This window comes from Chenopodium album, chromosome 19 (genome assembly GCF_948465745.1).
Source record: "Chenopodium album chromosome 19, dcCheAlbu1.1, whole genome shotgun sequence".
NCBI classification, from domain to species: domain Eukaryota; kingdom Viridiplantae; phylum Streptophyta; class Magnoliopsida; order Caryophyllales; family Amaranthaceae; genus Chenopodium; species Chenopodium album.
In genome coordinates, this window is record NC_137852.1 from 20955006 (window position 1) to 20971146 (window position 16141).

General features: G+C 34.0%; 3 protein-coding genes across 3 annotated transcripts; all 3 read right to left on the minus strand.

Moving 5' to 3' along the window:
- Window positions 1-7193: 7193 nt before the first annotated feature.
- LOC145594173 (zinc finger protein ZAT12-like) lies at window positions 7194-7736 on the minus strand. The gene has a single exon (XM_081650508.1). The coding sequence runs from the start codon at window positions 7734-7736 to the stop codon at window positions 7194-7196; it is 543 nt and encodes a 180-aa protein (XP_081506634.1).
- Window positions 7737-9749: 2013 nt separating this feature from the next.
- LOC145594174 (uncharacterized) lies at window positions 9750-10636 on the minus strand. Its single transcript, XM_081650509.1, has 2 exons — window positions 10215-10636; window positions 9750-10173 (listed from the first exon to the last, which is right to left on the minus strand). The coding sequence occupies exons 1-2, from the start codon at window positions 10634-10636 to the stop codon at window positions 9750-9752; spliced, it is 846 nt and encodes a 281-aa protein (XP_081506635.1).
- Window positions 10637-12518: 1882 nt separating this feature from the next.
- Window positions 12519-13277, minus strand: LOC145595441 (zinc finger protein ZAT11-like). Its single transcript, XM_081651853.1, has one exon. The coding sequence runs from the start codon at window positions 13220-13222 to the stop codon at window positions 12656-12658; it is 567 nt and encodes a 188-aa protein (XP_081507979.1). The 5' UTR covers window positions 13223-13277; the 3' UTR covers window positions 12519-12655.
- Between the last annotated feature and the right edge of the window lie 2864 nt (window positions 13278-16141).

Below are 16141 nucleotides of genomic sequence, written 5' to 3' on the forward strand. Positions count from 1 at the left end.
GATTTTCTAAGGCAACATACCTTATTAGGATGCGATGATTCAATGCCCGGAGGCAGTTTCATGTAAACTTCCTCGTCAAGATCGATCTCCATGAAGGAATGCATTATGCACATCCATCTGGTGTAGCTCCCAATTTTTACTAGCTGCTATGGCAAGGAAAGCTCGAACAGTACCCATTTTAGCAACCAAAGCAAAATTTTCGATGTAGTCAATGCCCTCCTTTTGATGTTTGCCGAAGACAATCAATCTGGATTTCAAACGTTCAATACTCCCATCAGTTATATATGATCTTGTACACCCATTGACTCCCTAAAGGACGCATGCTAGGAGGAAGATCTTCCATTGTTCATGTGCCATTTTTTTCAAGAGCCTGAATTTCATTTTGCATTGATTTTCTCCAACCTGCATCCTTCATAACCTCCTTAAAAGACCTTGGCTCTTTGCCTGAAGTAATAGCTCCAATATAATTAAGGTAATGTAAAGAAAAAATGTCACATTAATAAAATGTGTTATGGGGTAAAGAGTACCTGAGGGATGCTTTGAAGACGAAGTGTTAGGAGATGGAGATGATGGACTGTTTGTAATGATGGTGTGAGTTACATAATCTTTCAACCGAACACTCGTAAACTTTTAACGCATACCTTTACCCATGTGTAGGGAATATTTCAAGCATTATGATCCCAAACTTGAACCCCACTGTGATCATACACTTAAGTATGGTGGCGTGCCAAAGGGAAAGAAAAGAGAGCAAAAGAGTCGCCAACAAGTTTTAGGAACTTGTAAACCCAAAAGACAATCCAAAAGGACCATCAACTCCATAAGGTCTTGAACCAAACAGGGTCCGGGGATGAGGGTACGAATCCAATCTACAAAAGAAAGGACCCGCCCTATAAAATAGGCATCTACTTTGTTCTGCTCGTATTCATGCGCGCTTTTCGAATAACATACAAACATCATATTAAACCTAACCTCTTTATCTATGTTGGTTGAATATTAATGCACAAATAATACTATTATTGGCGATCACTTGAGTTAAAATCACATTAGCCTAAACCAAATTAATAATTATCTTATTAAGCGTGATTTCAAGTACAAATTCCCTTTAACAATCATAAAAAGGTGTGATCAAGCAATAACGATAAAATATATCAAGCAACATAATAAATAAATAAATCAATAAATAATAATAACGATGATAATAACATGATAAGGCATAATAAAGCTTAATAATAATAGCAAGATCCTAGGCATGATACTAACAAGATTAATAACAAACCCTAGCATATTACTAAGCAATAAAGATCAAAGCTTTAAACCTAACATGGTACTAACATGATATTAGAAAGAGTAAAGGCATCCTAAACATGATACTAGAAAGCATTAAAAACATCCTAACATGATACTAGGAATCATAAAACAATAATAAGCATGCTTTCTACATTGTTAAGAAAATAGGGAGTAAGCTAATCTACTTACTTTGAAGCCTCGTACCTCTTTCTAATAACAAAATACACAAGTTAGTAAACTTCAATGAAAATAATAAAGAACAATTAAAGAATTAAATTAAAATCAAGTTAAATAAAGTTTTGACTAGATTTGGACCAAACCCTCAGAAATTATCAACCTTTCACGTCTAGGGCGAAGGTAACTTCGAACTTGGCTTGGTGTTTCAAGATCTTGTGAATGCGGAATATTGTATTTGTAAAAAGTTAGTTTAGAAATAGAGAGGAAGAATAAGCTATATTTCTTAGAGAGAGAATAGAGAGAATTAATAGTGAGAATTGATGAGAGATGATGAGAATTGATGAGAATTGATGAGAGATGATGAATAAAAACAGAGGTCGAGGACCCTATTTATAAGGAAAAAGTCCTGAAAATCATAGAATTTGATAAGGAATAAAACTCCACTCTGTCGCTAACAAACTGACCTTGTCGCCAGAAATTTATCTTGTCGCCAGGCGACAATGTCTGTCGCGAGGCGACAAGCCTGTCGTTTGGCGACAGAGACAGTTTTTGCGGATTTTGTTTTTATCATATCTTATGATCTAGAAGTCCAAATAAGTCATATAATATTTCGTTGGAAGGATCTTGAAGTCTACTTTCTAATGCAATTAGAATAAGATTAAAATCTTTTGTAGATAAAAAGATATGGCCGAAATAGTGAAAGAGTGTCAGTTTTGGATAGAGTTTCGTGTTCCTTTCATATCTTTTTCGTTATAGCTCGGATTTATTATTATAATATATCATTGGAAAGATAATTTCAAGATCTATCCAACCATAAAAAATTTGGATAAAATATATGAGGCACGAAAATAATATCTGACTATCTTTGAACATCTTTAAATCCGAATAGAATTAGGAAAGTTTTAAAAAAGGAAAGATTTATTTAAATTCAAACTCTATAATCTTATCTTTTCAAAAAAGGATAATTAAGATATTTTAGAAACTTATAAAAGATTCTAATCAATCCTAATTAGTTTAGGAATAGGATTAAACCTTTAGACACTCCACATGATCATTGGGTCGTAGGTAAAATCCGGTTTGGGCCTAGTTTAGTATTTTGGCCATAACTTCCTCATTATTCATCGGAATTGGGCTTGTAATATATCGTTGGAAAGGACTTTTCAAGCCCCATCCAACTACACATTTATTGGACCCTTATCATGGACCAAACTAAACTAGATTGGACGTTTTCATAAAATAGAGTGGGTTTTCGAAAACAGAAAGAAAGATTTTAATAAAAACTAACCGCAACACTTGACTTTTCACACTTTCACCTCATTCGATTATGGTTCGACGTAAAAAGCATTCATCACTGGGTTTGGTTTTGGGGAGACACAAATGGGTGTCTACACCATGAGAGTGCCATGAGTGTGTTGCTCATGTGTGGGTTGTTGCAGAGATGATGATGTCGAAGAAGGAAGCTGCTGCCCCCCTGCACAGTGACGGTGCTGCTGTTGGAAGCCTCATTACCCACGCCCATGCCCTCGGGCACTGGAAACCCAGCGGACTGGGTAGTGGATGTGGCGGTTTCAACCATCGATCGCACGCCCATTAGGCGCTGGATCAACAGGCATGGCAGGCTGTTGCGTGGCTGTGTGGGCATCATCACCCATATGAATGTCACCAAATTCACCCATGTTCACATCATCAAAGTCATACAGAACCTTAACATTTATTGGCATAATTTTTTCAGGAATAATGTTAGAGGAAAATGGATCCAGAAATAGGAATAAATCTTCAAAAAATTTTACATCACGAGACACGAAGAAGTCTTTAGAATCAAGATCAAAGAGATTCCACCCCTTTTCCCAAACGGATAGCCAACAAAAATACCCTTACGAATTTATCACCCTTAGCTTTTTTATTGTGAGCGAAGCAAAGACAGCCAAAAGTACAAATTGTTGTATAAGAAGGGGTAGTGTCAAAACAAATTTAATATAGGGTTTTATTCTGTAAGAGGGGGGAAGGAGTTCAATTTATTAAATGGCAGCAGCAAGTACACTCTAACCTCGAAAATAAATCGACAAATTAGCCTAAAATCTCAATGCCCTCCCTACATTCAAAACATGTTTGTGTTTTCTCTCGACCCAACCATTCTGTTGTGGAGGTTTAGAACATGAAGTTTGAAATAAGATGCCAGTTGCAGTAAAGAAATCACGCAAACAATTAAATTCGATGCCATTATCACTTTGAACAACTTTAATTGTTTGAGAAAATTGTCTATCGACCATTGCCACAAAAGACATAAACATACGGAAAACCTCCGTTTTATCAATTAGCAAATAAATGCAAACAACAAGAGAGAAATCATCAACTATTGTCAAAAAATATCGAGCACCACAAGATGATGCATGTTTATAAGGGCCCCATAAATCACAATGTATTTTTTTCAAAATTTCTAGAGGCCTTATTCTCACTCAAAGAAAAACTATCTCTAGGGTCGGTGTTTAGCACGAAAACATACTTCACATGCTTTATTTAAACTACCCTTACAGCAATTATGAACGAGAGAAAGGAGTTTGACAACTTTTTCTGACGGATGACCCATATGCTTGTGCCATAGTTCTAACGTTGCCGAAAAATCTGAAATAGCCACATGTTGCACAGATGCCCGTCCGTTGAAGTAAAACAGTCCATCTCGCCTAACAATCGTTCCAATCAGCTCCCTTGATTGGTCCTGTATAGCACACATATTAGAGGTAAATTGGACAGTATAATTTGTATCATCGATCAATTGTGATACCGAAATCAAATTGCAACTTTAATCAAGAACAAACAACACATGATTAAGAACAATTTTGGATGATAGGCGAACCGAGCCTTCCTTCGTGGCATTAACAATTTTTCCATTTGGAAGACCCACCGGACAATGTGAGATGAGATGTGTATCGAATAGCAATCTGTCATCACATGTAACATGTCGAGAGGCATCCGTGTCAACGATCCATATATAAGTCATTATCAAACTCACCATTTAAACGGTCATCAGGAATTTTGTGTTAGCAACAAAACAGGCAATCACTTTCCATTGTTTGGCTGTGAATGTTTGAGAGGAACCACCCACGGAACCCACGTTGCTGGTACTAGAAGCCCCGACTGATTTTCTCAAGGTGGATTACAGCCTCTGTAGCCTAACTGTGGTTGCTTGCCACGTTTTGAAGGGTTTGGCCACCAGTGAGGATACCCCTTTAGTTGAAGCTTTCAGCAACCAAGTGTCGTGTTTTCTTTCAGTGGGTGCAAAGATGACCTGGCCGATCAGGTTTTTCATCCGAGGCTACTGTCCTCGGCTTCCCCGTTATTGTTCGGAGAGCAAACCCCACGGCCTCAGGTTGCTGCTCATCAGGGATTTTCTTGGCAAGACGTACTGTCTCGTCTTGCGCCACCAACTGATATGCCCGATCAAGAGTCGACATTGGATCTTGACATCAGATGTTGACTTGGTGCGAGTCTGCGTATAATAATCAGTGCACAATCCCATCAAGAATTCATGAAGACGAGTATTCTCATACCAATTCTCATTGTCTACCCCTGTTGTGCACTTCTCGCAACAAGCACATGTAATAATCGGCTCATGGTTGTTTAATTCCTCCCATAAAGCAGTCAATTTTCCAAAGTAAGAGGCCACCGACATAGCCTTCGTCTGTTCATCACATTTCACAATTGAAGCTTTCAATTGTTGAATCCGAGGACCATTAACGGTGGCAGACCGCATCTTAAGAGTATCCCACACGCATTATGCTCCTTTGTATTTTGACAGAGTACTCTTGACCTCAGGGTCAATTGTGTTTGTGAGCCACGAAATTAACATAGCATGGATAGTATTCCATTCGGTTGGAGTACACGAAGGAGAAGGTGGGGTGAGTGTGCCATCAAGAAACACAAATTTACGGCGAGCCTCCAACGCGGTTTGAATATGAATGTCACCGGCCCATTCATCGTAGTTTTCCCCACGCAGTCGAGTCGGAGTGATGAAGTCTAGATAATAAGGGTATGTGATGTCAATTCTTGGTGGTGGAGTTGGTGGTGTATCATCAACAGTCACAACAGCCATGGCAGTAGGTAATGTGTTTCGGTTGTTGTTGTTCTTTTTTTATTATTATTAAGAACCTTGCGCGTCTGATTAGGGGAATATCTTTTATATTTATCATATATTATAGTTTCCTTAATTGTAGGCTTTGATTGATACAAGAACATCTTGTGTTATCATCTTAAATTTTGTTGGAAGCTATGTACTCTATATATGATTTGAGATGAATGAGAAAGACTCAAGCTTTGAGCCCTAAACAATTTATCATGATATCAAGAGCAAGTTAAATCTTGGGATCATTCACAAAATTTTCTCCCCTGCCAATGGGTTAGAAAATTGAACTCACCAGCGTGATTCATAAATTTTACCCAAGAATTCTGCTGTGCATTTTTTTTTCCTTTTTTGTGAGTTGATTCGAGCATGATTTTGCTCCTTTGGATATGAGTTTGGTTTTACTCTAAAAATCAATAAGAGATTTGAGTGTGATTTACTTTGAAAGATCATAAAGAGATTTGAGTGTGGTTTACTCTAAAAGACCATTAAAAGATTTGAGTGTTGTTTACTCTGAAAGACCATTAAGAGATTTGAGTGTGGGATACTTTAAAAGACCATCAAGATAGTTGAGTGTGGTTTACTCTAAAAAACCAATTTTTGATTGGAGCTCAATTTTGCTCTGGAAAAACCAAAATTTTTTATATTTGCAGGTTCGAAAACAATGACGTTTCTACTTGATTGATGACTGATGAGTTTGAAAAGGTGAAAGTTCTTATCATTGAAAAAAAAATTGAAGGCGACATCAACGGAGTAGTGCAACTCGATCGACTTCAACAAAGTGAAGAATTTTAATCGCAACGTTCGTGTTACTGCCGTTACAATTGCGGGAGGGTGTTAGAGATATGAGATATCGGAAAATATATGTGTGATATATTTTCTGTAGATATTATTAAGGGAATAATATATTTAGGTTTATTTATGTTAAGATATTATTAAGAGAATATATCTTAAGTAATGGTAGCATATCTTATAGGAATATTGTTTCCTATTTTATGTTCGGAGGTTTGTATAATACTCTACCTATTAATGAATAATGATCAAGCCATTGCATTCACTCTTTCCCCTAATTTGTCATTTTATGTTCATTAGTAAAATCAATAAAGTAATACACAAATAACAAAATCTCTATCAGATCCGTCAACTAATTTATATACAATAAAAATCATATCTAATTGAATGAAGTAGCTAATAAAGGTGTTTCAAAAAAAAAAAAAAAAGTAGCTAATAAAGGTGGAAAGAAACATATTATTTTATTTTATTTTATTATTGTTTTTTTAACGGTAAACTACGAGGGAGGGGCCCCCACCCTATCACAAAAATGGGGTTGTGAAGAGTCGAACCCCCATCACATAGGGAGGAGATAGATGGTAACCATCCCTCCATCTCCTCACTCCTCTTTATATGTATATTGTAATTACCTGTATAATTTAATTCATTAATAAATTGTTATTCACAAGGGAAAATCAAAGGTAGATATTTACTAGACAAGATTGCCAAGGAGTAAATGACAAATTTTTCCAAGATTAGTTCGTTATCATAATAAAATCAACCAAAATTAAAGAATAAAGCTAGTGTACTTTCTACATACAATGACTAACAAATAAAATAATCAAGCAAAAATAGGAGGAACGGTAGTCTTCATCTCCAATAATCCATTTTCTTGAGGAGTCAAATTCAAATCCAAGTCCAAACTCAAAACACTTCCACCATTACTTGGACAATCATAACTTGGAGAACTTGACAAAGATAAAGAAAGATAAGGAGAAGGGAGTAAAGACTCACTAAGGGCAGCTCTATGCCGCCTCATATGACCTCCTAGAGCTTGCCCTAATGGAAACGTTACTCCACAAATTACACATTTGTGCATCTTCGGCTTTCCCTTAGTTGTATGATCCATCGAGTGATCATTGTCATCGTGGTTATTATGATCGTTGCTTGTAGCTCGAGGTCTCTTGTGGCTAGCCCTATGCCCTCCTAAGGCTTGGAACGAAGGGAACTTACGATTACATGTTGTGCACTCGAATACACGACCTTCATTGTGTGTCACGATTGCTGTCTTTAGCCCTTGTGATAACACCATTAAGTAGTTTGCCATAGCTAATGTGCCTTCTACATTATTGTAGTTTTCTTCTCTACTCCTCTTTAGCACCATATTTTCTTTGGTTGGTAATTGATTGCTAAGATTAAGGTATTGTGGAATAAATTTGTGTTTTCTAAGTGGTTGAGGGTTTTTATAAAGTTATTAAAGTGAGTTAGTTTGTTTGACTTTGCTAAATGGTTTGACTAATTAGTTGTTTACCAAAATGTTTTAGTAAAATATATCATATAATTTGTACTAGTAGATGTATATTAGTACTTTAGTTGGTGAATTAGAAAATAGGAAAAGGGGGAAGTATTTGTTTTTTTTAGGTACAAAAATCGGTTAAATGAGAAATTTTTGAAAGAAAGTTGTTTGTCAACAACCGTGGAGGCGATTAGGCGAACTTAGAACTTCTAGAATAAAAGAAAAATGTAAGGATGACATCATATGCTACGTAGTACACAATGTGTGAGTAACGCATATTTGCGACTAATAGATTAGTGAACGTAAATATGCATGTAATTATGTACCAAAAAGAACCAACATGTTGAACTTGTCATTTATAAGTAATCATGACAATGAAGTTTACATAGTCAATTCAGATGGCGTGCCAATTTATTATTTCTCATGTGTTTTCTAATTAAAAAGGCTTTTATGTTATTCATCCATTAAGAATAAAATAAGTAGCTTTTTGGGTGTCGTTCACATTATCTTGTTATTGTTGAATTGAAATTATTTTTACCGAAATTAAATTAATTTTACTGAACTTAAATTATTTTTCTGAACTGAAATTAATTTTACAGAACTATGGAGTAAATTTTTTTTTTGCTGAATTGAAATTATTTTATCGATTTTCTATTATATTTCTACTTTTTATTCAAACAGAACTAATATTATTTTTACAAAATATAATTTTTGAACAGGGCCTCCTGTTCTCTTACGTTGAAATTCAGTTCAGTTCAGCTTAGCTCAGTTCAGTTCAGCTCAGTTCAGTTCAGTTCAGTTCAGCTCAGCTCAACTCCTAATTTCCTTCTCTTATAAAATATTCATTTCAGTTCAGTTCAGTTCAGTTCAGCTCAGCTCAATTCAGTTCAGTTGAGTTCAGTCAATGAGAACAGGCCCTGAGTTAGGTTGCTAAAGTAAAAAATGGATTTAAATTAATAATTTTTCCAAATATTAAAGATTCTCTTCTGATAAAAATGAAAGAGTTAGGGGAGGAAAGTTGAAAGTCATAACAATTAGACATATTTATTACGAGTATATAATATTTAGGAAAAATTGACCGTCTGCTAAAAATAATTCTACCTTTGGGTTATTTTTAAATAATCTGACATATATATACCCAATACGTTCAAAATGGTCCAAACTGGTCATGTAACCTGTTATAACAAGTTACCGAACACGTAGCGGTCTTTGATTGGTTTAGTTGACATATAGATGCGGCCTTTTATTGTGAAATACTACGTATATAGTTAAATATGTAGCGTAATAATATAAAGTTTCATAATATTGTATCAACATTTTTTATATTTTTACTAATATTTAATCATATATATAGCTAAGGTAAAACTAGTGCATTGACATGTGTATCAGTGTATGGCACCAATTAAGATACGCCATTAAGTAGTCTTTAGAACTAGTTTGTGAGAACAACTAAAGAGCTACTGATTTCATCAAATAATAAAGAAAATAGTATAACTACGAACAAAATTATTATTTGTGCGTTACATAAAGAGGCAGACTATTTGTTCTCTTTAAGCTTAAGAAAATTCCCTAGACTAGTAGACTTGTGTGTAGTTCAGTCTTAGTTCCTTCTCTTTTACAATTATAATTTTCTTTTCTTGACTAGTACTATGTACATTTAATTTTCTTTCACTATGAGCTAATTAGTGACGTCCATAACCCCAAACTCCATAGTCCATACTAGATGAAAACATCTAGAACTTAGTTACTTGTATTATTTTGACAAGAAATGAGTGTATCTTGCTATAATCGGTCGTGTTTATTTGGATAATGCCGACTAGGTAATTCAGTTGCTAACTTTTTTTTTTTTTTTTTTTTTTGACATCAGCATAACTTAACAAATTACAAACTGAAATTAAAACTAATTAAGCTAGTTCTACTATTGTTGGCCAGTAAGTGTGCTCGTTGTACCTTGTCTCTGTCAACTTTAAGGATATTGCAACACTGAAAACTGAAACCTATTTTTTGAATATCCCGTATCGTCCAGAAGACACTGATATCGTCTATTTCTTTCTTGCGTAGAAGGTTGATCAAATTCATTGAGTCCGAATATAGAAGTACTTTGGAGAATCCCATGGAAGTACACCATTTTAGAGTTTCAAGACAAGCTTGTGCCTCCGAATGCAATGCTGAGGTTGATAATCCGAAGCTTGCTCCCGCATCCAAGAATTCCGCGTCATTAAGTTTCATAGCCCAACCAAATCCACTTGCTCCACTATTTTTCTCAAATGAGCCATCAACCTGTAGAGTACAATCCAGTTGACCCCTATCTGCACAAAAAATATATCCTTCCTGTCCAATATGTACCTGGCAAAATCCGGAGGCTCATGAATTTCCGTTTCCGGAATTTGCAGAATACCCAAACTTGGCAGATTTGGTTTGTTGAAATCTTGAAAAGATTGCAAAGCCTGTTCAATGTTTCTTTTCAAAGTGGTAAAACCACCATTATCACCACTAAAAAGACGTTGGTTCCTAGTTACCCAGATTCCCCATAAAGTTGCAATAAATGTTATTATTGCGGAAATATGGATACCATCCCGACTATAAAGAAGCAGGATATAAGTTTGAATCCATTTCTGAAGAGTACCTGAAATGGATTCACTAGTTGTATAGCCATCTGTTACGGGAAAATTATTCCACGCAAATTTAGCCAAAGTACAGGATCTAAAAATATGTTGTGTGTTCTCAACATCTTGACCGCAAAAATTACATAGTGTTGTCACTTGCATACTTCGTTGTGCAAGTTTTTCTGTCGTGGGCATACATGAACATAGAAAAGTTGCTAACTTTTGGTGGCCAAAAGACTAGACACCTTAGTACTTTTTTTCTTTTCTTTTTTTTCTTTCTTTTTTTTTTTTATTTTTTTTTATGGGGGAACATCTTATTAATATTACAAGTATTATTATTATGGATCGTAAAAATACTTTTTATTCACATGAAGTTTTTTACAAATCAATCTTGTCTAAATTAGCAGGGTAGGATAGCGGATAGGTCAATCCCTTTATATATTTTTATTATTATTATTATTATTTTGGACAAAGGTTGAAAGGAAATTAAACCCTAAATAAATTACAAAGTACACATTACTATACATAAAAGCAAATAAAATTACTAAATATGTAGCTTAACTTACAATCTAATGAGCCTATGAACTCACTGCCTATCTTTCTTAAAAGGTATAGGATATTGCTGAAAGGTTGGGCCTGGGATCAGGGGCGAAGCCAGGATTTTCTAGTCCTGCGGGCCGGATTTGCTAGACAATATATTGATGGAAATAAAAAAATTAAATGTATTAATATTTTATTGTTACCAAACAAAAAAAAAAAAGTTAAATCGTATTCTACATAGTAGCATAATCATCCATCAAAGACATAACACTAAAATCTAGTGTTTTATATTTCATGATATAACCTATATCAATAAAAAAAAATAATAAAAAAAAACAACAATTATCAAATTAAATAGTATAAAACCCTAATATTTGATCCTAAAGGTCCATTGAATTAAAAAAAATTAGCCAAAATTATTAAATAAAATAAATATATTAACCAAGTAAACAACTAATCACGATCATGCAAATGTGAGGACATAACTCGGGTCCCGAACTTCCAATGCAAACAATTTGACTTTGAAATCCGTGCTTCAACCCAAACACATATTTGGGGATGGAGCTATACTAGGCCTTGCTTAGTAATGACTCCGGATTGTAATCGGACTTGTAATTAACCGATTTTTTTGTATAACTACACTTCGTATATTTGTTTTATCATAATTACGGTTTATGTTTCGTCATCAATATCGTAAGGGAGCGTATGTTTCGTCAGTACCATCGTCATGGTATTTGGTATATGAGTCAAACTTCTAGTTGTCGACTGTATTCCATGCTACAAACTTGGTCTTCAAATAAGATAAACACGAGCTTTCTGAGGAAATAATTTTCGTCGGTTACAAACTTCATTTGACTCAATATCTTTTTCATCAACCACAAATTATTAAGAAATGTCTCAATACCCATATTGACCTAATACACATTAAATAACAGGATAACATGCCACATACGTTTTATATTATAGATATAGATTACTTATAAGAAAATTTAGATATACATTATTGTATATTTATGTAGATTGGGGTTAGAGTTTCTTTTCCAATTTTAGATATCCTGAGATCAATTCTCATAATTTGTGCAATTGAACATCTCACATGCATTATATCTAATCATCTACAAGTAAAATCTTATATAACGTAAATATTTTGAAAAAGTATTTTCTCTTCTAGAATGAAATGTTCTAGATTTGGGTGTTCTTTAAGAACACGTAAAATGAAAGAAAAAAATCATTTGAATCGTCTACTTTTTTGTTCCCCAAAATTTTTGGTAGTAGGATTCAAGAAGATAGGGAGAGTAAAAATACAAAATTGCTCATGGTGGTAGGCATTAAGCCATGAACTAAAAAAACAAAATTATATGCTAACAAGTGTTATTAATGGAAATCTGTAGTGTGAATAATGATATCTTGACAAACGAGTTTTTTTTTCGCTCAAAAATGTGTAAGGTCCAATATTTATAAAACTTATTTAAGAGATAAGTAATACAATATAATATTAAAAAAAACGGAGGAGCTTTATTAAATTAGTACATAGTACAACACTATATACACATAACAAATTAATAAAAGAATATTAAACTAATTTACAAAGATAAACAAATGTCAACCTAAGAATTTTGAAGGAAAAAAAAAAAAAAAAAATCAACAAACAACAGGAGCAAACGTTCCAAACTCTAACAAACCATTCTCCAAAGGAGTCAAATTCAAATCTAAGCAAATAACTCTTCTATGATCATGATCATCAATACTACTCTTGCTCGCACCAGATAACTCCGAAACACCGTGTGATGAAGAACCATCAAGCGAAAGCGAAAGCGAAAGCGTAGGAGATCCAACGTTACAAGGAAGTTGATGTTGTGATCTAGCAAGGGCAGCTCTATGACGTCTCATGTGACCTCCCAACGCTTGTCCAATGGGAAATTCCAACCCACATATGGAGCATTCATGTATTTTCGGCTTTTGTACGTTGCTTTGATGTTGTTCACCGTCATTAGTTAGTAGCCTAGGTTTCTTGTGGCTAGCCCGGTGTCCACCCAATGCTTGGAAGGACGGGAATTGCCGGTTACATGTCTTGCACTCGTAAACCCGGCCACCGGTACTCGGCTCGAGTGAGAACGTGTTCGGGGCCTGAGATAGGAGGATTAAGTAGTTGGCCATTGCTATTGTCCTCTCTAGCTCTATCTCTTCTCTACTTCTCTTAATAGCCATTTTTGTGATTATGTGAATGTGTTTGTTTTTGTTTTTGGGGTGATTTTTTTTTGTTTTTTGGGATGTTATTTTTTTGAGTATGATTTATGATGTAAGTTGAGACACGTTCGAAGGGTATTTATAAAGGATTTTTGGGGTAGGCTTGTGTTATAAAGTTTGACTTTTCATTGATTGAGCAGCTTTGACTTGTTTGAATAATGGAAAAAGTAATTAATTGGATTAGATTGGACAACATACGTTACTCGGAGTAGTTTAAAGTTAGGTAAAGTAACAAACGTGTGCTTCTAAATTTTCAAACATCGCAAATTGCATTCTTATTCAAGTTTGACACATGCTCACTTTTTATTTTAAATGCATTTATGTATACACATTTTGTCACATGGTTTAACTATAAGATCCCTGTTTATTTATCTTGGGTACATGTAGTTAGAACACTGAAGAATAATCGTGTTCATCAATATTCGTTCATTGATAGTTTGAATATTTTATGTTAAAAAGAACGACTCAACTAAAAAGCTTCCTTCATGGTTGTAGTTCAATTAGATTAGTTTCATACTCTATCATTAAACTTTAAGCCAACTAGAATAATTTATTGTTTTTAAGGAAAGTGAGAATATATAGTAAGGTACATTGATTAAAAGTGGATAAAGAAATAACTTAGTAGAGTATTGGCCCCATCCAAATACGAAAATAAAACTTTATTTATGGATTGATGGAATAAGCTACGGAACATTATTATTTCTTCTGCCATTATGAATTGGTGTCGATTTGGGTCATCGGTTGGGTTTGAGTTAGGCTCATATTTATATCATGTTAATTGATCGTATGCCACACAAATCAAATTTTAAATTGGGTCACATTGGGTTAGGTTGTGTACAGTAGCTTAGGATCAGATAAGTTTTTAACACCTTTATCTCCTTATAAATGCTACTACTGTTCTTTTTTATTTGTAGTTACAATTAATTTAGATTGTAACTAATATCCAAGACTCCAAGAAACTACAACAAGGGATGATGTGAATTTGTAAAGCATAAGAATGAAAGTATTGTAACTACAATTTAATTGGAAAATTAGGGCCTGTTCACATTTACTTAATTTCAGTTCAGTTCAGTGCAACTCCAATCAGTTCAGTTCAGTTCAGTTAAGCTCCAATCAGTTTAGTAATCCACCATACTTATATGATACTATAGTTCACAACTAATCCTAACTCACGTGAGAGTGGAATAACTAGTGAATATAAATAAATAAATAAAATGTAACCGGTGACAATAAAGGATCAAATTAAAGGTAGTCCAATAATGTTAAATGAAATTCGGTTCAACTAGAAACTATGAAAACTCAAAGTGCGTGAACTTAGACACAATATGTGAAAAGAAATTAAAACAGATAATTAGCACTTTCAGAAGTGCTCATGTAAGGCTTACAGTGGATATAAGCTGAGGTCATAGCTTAAGTAACAACTATGATTAGTCTTCAGTGGAATTTTAGTAGTATTTTACTAAACATTTAGACAATAATTAACGAGTGATATTATTAATTGAGCATTATTCTAGTTTCAAAGAACCTTCATTATATTCTAGACATGTGGTTTTTTTTTTTTATCATCATATCATTAATTAGGTGTGCTTTGAATGTCAAATCTGAACAGTCCATCCAATGTTTTTACATATTTTTTGCGACTTTAGGAAGATACTCATTCTAGAAGTGTTTACATTCTTAGTTGACTTTTTTGAAGACACATTCTTAGTTGACTTAGCTTGAGAGCAACTTCTTTTTCCCTGAAAAATCTTGAAGTTTTAATGACTATTGTGACTTTGTGAAATAAAAACTTTTACATGCCCTCGATTTACGATAATTTTATTCGCGCATGTGAATAGTAATATTACACTAGGTTAAGTCCCGCACGGTAATTTCCAATATCTTTATTTTAAACTAACACCATATTAAAATTTTTGACTTTGCATATTATATTCGTATTAATTGAATACTGAAGAACAACAAAAATGGCAAGAAAAAATCACAATAAGAATAATCAACATGTGTCGTACTTGACAAGTGTTATTAAAGTATCCATTAAATATTAATTTATACAAGTAAAAGATTTGTTTTTGAAGTAGGTTTTTTTTTATATAAAAAAGAAAAAACTAAGGACACACCAGGAGATGACATGTGTCATTATTGGTGTGTCTTTTAGTAAATATTGATTGATTGATTGATTGATTTTTTTTTTTTTTTTTTTTGAATGGAATAGGGAGGGGGTGATTTCATTAAATAATAATAATCATTGCCACTTACAATCATTCCTTAAGAGATCTAAATTCTCAATACAATAAATTAAATACCCCTAAACTAATGGCATCGCTTCTGAACTGCTCTTGGATAATTTTAGATGTCTTTGCATCGTTCTTGACGGAGCTCCATTGATGTAGTCGCAAAAGAGATATAACTTGATTGATCATCAAGATCTGCAAATTTGCAAGACGAATCTTCTAAATCTGCACCCCTATACCAATAGATGCGCAATTCCACAAATTTACAAGACGAATCTTTTAAATTTATATCCTTGCACACACTAAAAACAAACAAACAAACAATATTAAACCCTACATGGAGGGACTGACAAAACCCTACATGGAGGGACTGACTATATAATCACCATACTAATGGTGATCTTTATTGGCCAAAAACATTAAATTAAAGAAAAATTTGGGGCTTACCATCGATTTTTATCGATGGCAGCCTCTAAGTTTTAATATGGTGGCTTGGTTTGAAGAGAGAGCGAGAACAGAGAAAATTTTAGGCTTTTTTTTATTGATTGAATGATTGATAGTGTTTGTTTTTTTAAAAGTTACCCATATTTTCACAAAAGTGACCCATATTTTCACAAAAATATCCAAAATCTCATCAGTGTTTTGTTTT

Coding starts and splice junctions, on each gene's coding strand:
- LOC145594173 (XM_081650508.1), bottom strand. CDS start 7,736: ATGGTGCTAAAGAGGAGTAGAGAAGAAAACTACAATAATGTAGAAGGC.
- LOC145594174 (XM_081650509.1), bottom strand. CDS start 10,636: ATGCAAGTGACAACACTATGTAATTTTTGCGGTCAAGATGTTGAGAAC. Junction 10,174..10,214: donor GAGCCTCCGGATTTTGCCAG/GTACATATTGGA, acceptor TTGTGCAGATAG/GGGTCAACTGGATTGTACTC.
- LOC145595441 (XM_081651853.1), bottom strand. CDS start 13,222: ATGGCTATTAAGAGAAGTAGAGAAGAGATAGAGCTAGAGAGGACAATA.